The sequence below is a fragment of the Sinocyclocheilus grahami genome, unplaced genomic scaffold (genome assembly GCF_001515645.1).
Source record: "Sinocyclocheilus grahami isolate Dianchi unplaced genomic scaffold, SAMN03320097.WGS_v1.1 scaffold41.1, whole genome shotgun sequence".
NCBI classification, from domain to species: Eukaryota; Metazoa; Chordata; class Actinopteri; order Cypriniformes; family Cyprinidae; genus Sinocyclocheilus; species Sinocyclocheilus grahami.
This window is the reverse complement of record NW_015505220.1, coordinates 1035112-1042075: the sequence shown is the minus strand read 5'-3', so window position 1 is coordinate 1042075 and position 6964 is coordinate 1035112. Positions and strand designations below refer to the sequence as shown.

General features: G+C 41.4%; 1 protein-coding gene across 2 annotated transcripts; it reads right to left on the bottom strand.

Annotated features, from left to right (window-relative positions):
• Positions 1-3065: 3065 nt before the first annotated feature.
• On the bottom strand, positions 3066-6829 carry LOC107582181 (cell wall protein AWA1-like). Of its 2 annotated transcripts, XM_016267928.1 has the most exons (4): positions 6727-6829; positions 6572-6627; positions 3321-6494; positions 3066-3229 (listed from the first exon to the last, which is right to left on the bottom strand). In XM_016267928.1, the coding sequence occupies exons 1-4, from the start codon at positions 6753-6755 to the stop codon at positions 3147-3149; spliced, it is 3342 nt and encodes a 1113-aa protein (XP_016123414.1). In that variant the 5' UTR covers positions 6756-6829; the 3' UTR covers positions 3066-3146. The 2 variants fall into 2 exon arrangements, with proteins under 2 accessions (XP_016123414.1, XP_016123413.1); XM_016267927.1 differs by having other exon boundaries at positions 3066-6494; positions 6727-6827.
• Between the last annotated feature and the right edge of the window lie 135 nt (positions 6830-6964).

Genomic DNA, 6964 nt, shown 5'->3' with positions numbered 1-6964 from the left:
TAAAACAAGAGTTCTGACAGTACATATTAAGTAGGGAATAATGTACAATCACAGTCATTATCAAAAAATACACACTGACAGGGTCACCAGGTCTTGTGTCATCCTGAAGAGGTTTATTTTGCAAAAATGGCAGGGTTGCTGCAGCACTAAATACAAAGCTACTTGTATTTATGGAAAGATATATATAAACAATACACATGAATATTCAAGTTTTTTTTTTTTTTTTTATTCTGACAAGAAAGTGACTAGTGAAACTAGCATCAAATTAGTTGCCCGGTATGCATAGTTCAGATGTATTATTTGTTCCATAAAGCAAATGATTGCATAATCAAGCCTCATTATATATTTGTGTAAATATATGGTTTATATTCATAATTAACAAGTTAAATAATGTGTTTTATATCATACTGTTGTTATTTGTTTAAGTCATTTATTTACATTTTATTACCCTTGATTTGAAGCAGAATATTATATGCAAACTATAAAAAAAAGTTGTGATTCATCTCAGAGCTTGTCGGTTTGGATTTTTTATTTTATTTTTTTCTGTGAAGAAAATAAATGGGGAAACTACTTATGGAAACAAGGATGCTGAAAATATCGGCTGTTACTATACTCCATAAAGGCTTGGTATGTTTTAGGTGATTTTTATATTATAAACATCATTCAGCAATTTGCATTTTTGGACTTTTGCATGTAATCATATTCCACCAAAACCAAGCAATCTCTTTTATCATGAAAATTGCAGGTAATATATCTTGCTCTCTGAACATTGACAATAATCAAAACCATTATTTCCAGAGCAGATTAACTTCATTTTGAGAAATGATGTTGGGGTCTGTCCCAATTTCCACATAATAAACCACACACACACAATCAGTAATTCACAGTATGCTCACATGCATACACATTCACACTGCCGTCTAGACCTCGATCTTAATAGAGACACACTAACATCCTCCGACACCACACAGAAATGCCATAGTGCCAGAATCTGAATCTACATTAACTACATTAACATATTTGGCAACTGGGAAAATGCAACTATGCAGCAGTGATGATTTGGGTCTGTCACAACCTTCTAAGCAAAGTGATAACACAAACAATCACAGCACTTTCAGAACCGTATTGTGTCGCTGTTCATTTCCTATAAAATACTTTAAGTATGACAGCATGGTAAATAAAAAATAAAGAATATATATACATATATAATGTGTGTGTGTGAGAGAGAAAGAGAGAGAGACAGAGAGTATGGTAAAACAGGAAAAATTACGCCTGTAATTTCATTCACGTAAATTCATTCTTAAATTTAAACACTAGTTTAACTTTAAAATTCTAACTGGTTTCCAAACAAACATGTTCTTATCTCTATTTTTAGTTTTTGTCACATATAAGTGTGTGCAGCTCTGCTAAGCTATGGAAACTTCTCTCCACTTCTCCACAAAGTAAGTAAAAGAGACAATGAATTTATAATTCATATTATTAGATTTTTTTTAAATTATTACTTGGGTTTATGTAGAAACATACCCAGTCACAAAACATTTTTAAAACTTATCCCACAAGATTATGAAGGGCTCACATACTGTCAATTTTTGCTTTTCATAAACAATTATTTTTACATAAACATGCTGTAACTGTAAACTCATTTGTGTATTTCAGATGTATCACATCCTGCAACCTCATCTGCAGAGAAAATACCGCCACTTAATCACACCAAAATTATGGACTTTAAGGCATCATATGGATGGGATTGTTTCACTGAAACTTGGTCTTTATAACATCTATTTTTTGTTTTACTTTGTATTCATGTCCAGTGTCAATTGTCATTCATTAATGTATTCAGCTAATAACTGTTGTTAAGAGCACTGACAATTTTGTATGTCAATAAAAACATACCTAATTCACACATGCTGCTGTTGCGGTTTTACTGTAACTGAGGCTACACTGTAAGATGTCTCATTACCTATTTTCTGGAGCTCAGCCATCCAACTACACAGACTGTCAACACACTCAACAGGTAAATCTTTTCTTAAAATGTTTATGAATTATAACTTTCAAATGCTAATTTGCATCCTATGTATTTTCTCTTTTTAGTTTAAGAGAACATGTGTGACCAGCTCTATTCAGGTAAGGATACTCTCCTCTTCAAGATATTGAATTTATGGTCCATTTTAGATATTTTTATTACTATGCATAAACATACCCAGCTATCCCTTGAATGTATTACTTTTAACATTGAAGTGCTCACATACTACTCTAGGCCTTTATAAACAAGGTCACAAACAAATGAAAGGAGACAAACCGTAGATCTAAACTTGACTGCATTTCAGATGCCATCACATCCTACAACCTCATCATCTGCAGAGAGAAGCTGCCATTCAATCACCAAAATACACAATGGACTTACAGGTATCAGAGGATTTTGAAGATATTGCACTGGAGCTTGGTCTACTATTTGGGGTTCCATTTTGTGTCTTAAAGCATTACTTATGTTCAATGTCATTACTGTATCCTGCTAATAACAGTAATTTCTCCTACACTTCCCAAAAAAAAAAAAAAAAAAAAAAAAAAAAAAAAAAAACCCAATTGACTGTTTTTGTAAAACCCTAAAAGACACTTAAAGCTATTAAGACCAGGCAGAGGGGGGATTAAAAAAATAATAATAAATACCAATACTATGAAAAACGTTACTTAACCCCATTAAGGTCCTATACGGCATTTTTAAAGCACGGTTCTATATGGAACCCTATAAAAAGGTTCCATTTAGCATTAAAAAGGGTTCTGCTGTATTTACAAGCCGAATAACCCTTTTCTGGTACCATTTATCTTAAGCGTGCAAGTATAACTACAGTGAGGTCTAGACCACTTATTACACCGGTTATCTGGAAGGTTGAGCAACCATTAGGGGTACACTACATAAAACCAGTAATTATATTTTAAAATGGTACATGGCATAAATAACCAGGGAACAAAATACATGTAGTGGAGGATTGTAGTCCGATTTAAAGCAACACTGCACCTACAACAGCAAGCTTGGCATGTCAAGAGATTAAGCACTCAAAACCACATTTCCATTAAATGCAATTTATTGCTGCAAGATTACACCATAAAAAAAGCACATACTTATGCCATATAGCGCTGACATTGGTCTACGGAATTAGAGCACATGGCAGTCCCTTAGCCCTTGACGGATGAAGAGTATCGTCCTGTAGCAGAGGAGCTCTGGGAAGGTCTGAAAAAGCCAGTAGATTTTTGGTCATAGGTGGAACCATAGCTACTTGAGAGAAGTGATGTTGAGTCACTGGACTGACCAGAGAATATACCTTGTAAAGCTCCTTGGACACTTGAGCCTAGAGATGAAGTCATGGAGCCTGAGGGTTGATTAACTGAAGCAGACAGACCAGGAGCTATTTGGCTGATTGTGGAGCCAGAAGCAGCCTGAGCTGGGAGCTTAGAGGGTCCGAGTCCTGTACCAAAGAAGCTTAATGTCCTCCGAGAACTAGATATAGAACTCTGGGCCACAGAAGGGTTCAGGGCTGGCAGGAAGGAAGACCCACTAGAAGTCTGAGAGCTTTGAGGGAAAGAGCTGCTCTGGGGTACAGTTGTGCCAGAGGCCTGAAACCATTGGCTCCAAGTTGAGGCTGAAGGCTGCCGTTTTCGAAAAGCCTCTGAGCCAATCGATAATTCACTTGGAGAAGCCCGAGTGTATTGACTGGACACAGAAGGGGCATACTGGTTAGAGGAACCTTGAAACTGGAAAGATGCTCCAGTGAAGGTGGTTCCTGTCTGAGCAGGTACATACCGACTAGAACCTGCCAGCTGAGTTCCAGCCATACTCTGGGAGCTTGATGCATACAGGCCAGAAGAACTTGGATCACTTGTAGATTGGCTAGAAAAATCTGAGGAACCACGCTTGGCATATGCAGGGGACCCAGAACTATACTGACTTGAGGTACTTTGAGACAGGCTGGACAAGCCACTATATCTGCCATTTCCTTCTTGCGTGGAGACAAATTGGCCAGGACTTGCTGCGGCAGTAAGGGTAGAGAACTTACTGGCCTTGGATCCTTGAGATGGAGAGCCACTCTGTAATGAAAACGTACCAGAGGTCTGGAAACTTTGTGATCTAGAGGCCGAAGGATGCGGTTGAGATGGCTGGCTCAGAGACAAGGATCCACTTGGGGCAGTTTGACTGTACACAGGCACTTTTGCATCCAAAGGAGCGGGCACATACCGGGTAGAGGTACCCTGTAGGTGGAGAGATGAACCATCAGTTAAGGTGCTTACTGACTGTACAGGCACATAAAGACTAGAGCCTGCCAGCTGAGTGCCAGCCTTGCTCTGTGAACTTGATGTATACTGGCTGTAAGAGCTCGGTCCACTGGAAGATTGTCTAGAATCATCCAGCATGGAGGAACCACGTTTGGCATATACAGGGGACCCAGAACTATACTGACTTGAGGTACTTTGAGACAGGCTGGACAAGCCACTATATCTGCCACTTCCTTCTTGCCTGGAGACAAATTGGCCAGGACTTGCTGCAGAGGTAAGGGTAGATAACTTACTCGGAGCCTTGAAGCCTTGAGATGGAGCACCACTCTGTAATGCAACTGTACCAGAGGTCTGAAAACCTTGCAACCATTTAGAGGAAGTCTGCCATTGAGACGGTTGGCTCGGAGACAAGGGTCCACTTGGAGCAGCCAGACTGTACACTTTTGCATTCAAAGGGGCATACTGGCTAGAGGTACCTTGCAGCCGCAGATATGAGCCATCAGTAGAGGTGCTTCCTGTCTGTACAGGTGCATAGTGACTAGAGCCTGCCAGCTGAGTACCAGCTCTGCTCTGGGAGCTTGATGTATACTGGCTGTAAGAGCTCGGTCCACTGGCAGACTGACTAACACCTAGGGGTGAGGCAGCAAGCTTCGTATATCCAGATAACCCAGGACGATAATCACTTGAGGTACTTTGAGACAGGCCAACATATCTGCCACTTCCTTCTTGTGTGGAGGCAAGTTGGCCAGGGCTTACTGCCGAGATAGAGAACCTACTGGGAGTCTTAATGCTTTGAGACGGAGAGCTACTCTGTAACGCAACTATACCAGAGGTCTGGAAACTTTGTGATCTAGAGGCAGAAGGATGCAATTGGGATGGCTGGCTCAGAAACGACGAGGATCCACTTGGAGCAGCTTGACTGTACACAGGCACATTTGCACCCAAAGGAACCGGGGCATTCTGGCTAGAGGTACCTTGAGATTGCACAGAAGAGCTGATGTAACCTCCTGCAGAGGACAGTGAAGAGAGCCTACTGGGAAACCAAGAGCTGCTCTGTGATGTACCAGATCCTTGTGACACTGCTGTACTAGCAGCTTGAAAACCCTTGGTTCTAGTGACTGAAGGCTGCCACCACAGAGATGACTGGCTTGGAGAGAGCAAACCACTCAGTGTTGCTTGAGAGTACTGGCTGGACATGGGACGTTTTGAACCCAAGGAAAAAGCTGGAGTGTACTGGCTGGTGGTGCCTTGAGGCTGGACAGACAAACCATAACTACTTCCCTGTCCTGGTACATATTGACGGGAAGCTGCCAGCTGATTGCCAGCCCTGCTCTGGGGGCTTAATGTATACTGCCTGGAAGAGCTTTGACCACTGGTAGCCTGACTAAAACCTAGGGGTGAAGCAGCAATCTTGACATAGGAGGATCCAGAGGTAATCTGGCTCTCAGCACTTGGAGGCTGGGTGAGCAAACCACTTGTAGAAACAAGCTGGCTGGAACCTCCTGCCAGTTGTGGCCCAGAGCTGCTCTGATAAGTAGCAGTAAAAACACGGTGGGAACTTCCTGAGGATCTTGTGTTAGAGCTACCCGGTTTAGAAAGGAGACTAGAGGTTCCTCCCAACTGAGGGCCAGAGCTGTTCTGAGAGCTTGCTGTATACATGTTTGAGGGGCTTTGATTACTGGTGGGCAGGCCAGAAACATCAAGAGGTGAGAAACTAAGCTTTGACAAAGAATCAGGGGTAGACTGACTAGAGGAGCTTGGAGACAGGATGGACAAGCCACTGGAACTACCACCGCGTACAGGTGTGGAAGCAAGTTGAGCAGAATCTCCTTGCCGTCCAGAGCCATTCAGAGACGAGAGAGAAGACCAGCTGTAGGAACCTCGTCTATCAGCAGACTGGCTGACTACATTCTGGGTATTTGGACTGGAGGAACCCTGGAGTTGAAGCACTGAAGAAATGCCATCCGAGAAACTTGGTGCACTTTGTTTACGAGACATAGGTTCATAGCTGCTGGAAAAGCCTCCTTTTACATACTGACGTGAAAGGGAAAACCTAGACCTGCTGGCATTCAGGCTTTTCCCAAGAACCATATTAGGGGCCACTTCTTCAACAGGAATGCTTCCAGTCACTGGAGCCTCCAACACAGAAGACTGGATTACCCTAGGGGAAGAGCGTTTGTGGACAGGCCAATTCTCTTGAAGCTGAACATTCTGAGAAAACGAACCTAGAGAACATAAGCACAATGAATAAAGAGTGCAGGAACCATTTAAAATAAAAACCCATACACAGTACCATGCTCACCTTCATGACCAACAGCATGTTTCAAGAAAATCAAGAGGATAACCAAGCGGTGGACCCTAGAGAAAGAGAAAAAAATAAAATAAAATAAAAAAGATAAAAACTCTGCATAATACATGCAACTGATAACACGGCAATAGGATTTAAAATTAACTAACCGTTTCCAACCCATAACAGAAAAAAACATTAACAACCCTGCTTTGTTGAAAGACAGAAAGAAAAAAAAAAAGAGAGACTCTATTACACCAAACCAGAACTGCTTCAAGAACAACTACACATCTGTGCATACACTCTGAACCAGGCATTTGTCTTTTATACGCCTGTTTATCCAATCAGCTGACATGTCTAATTACATAAAATACTGTTCACCTGTGAACACTTGGCTGGATATTTGAT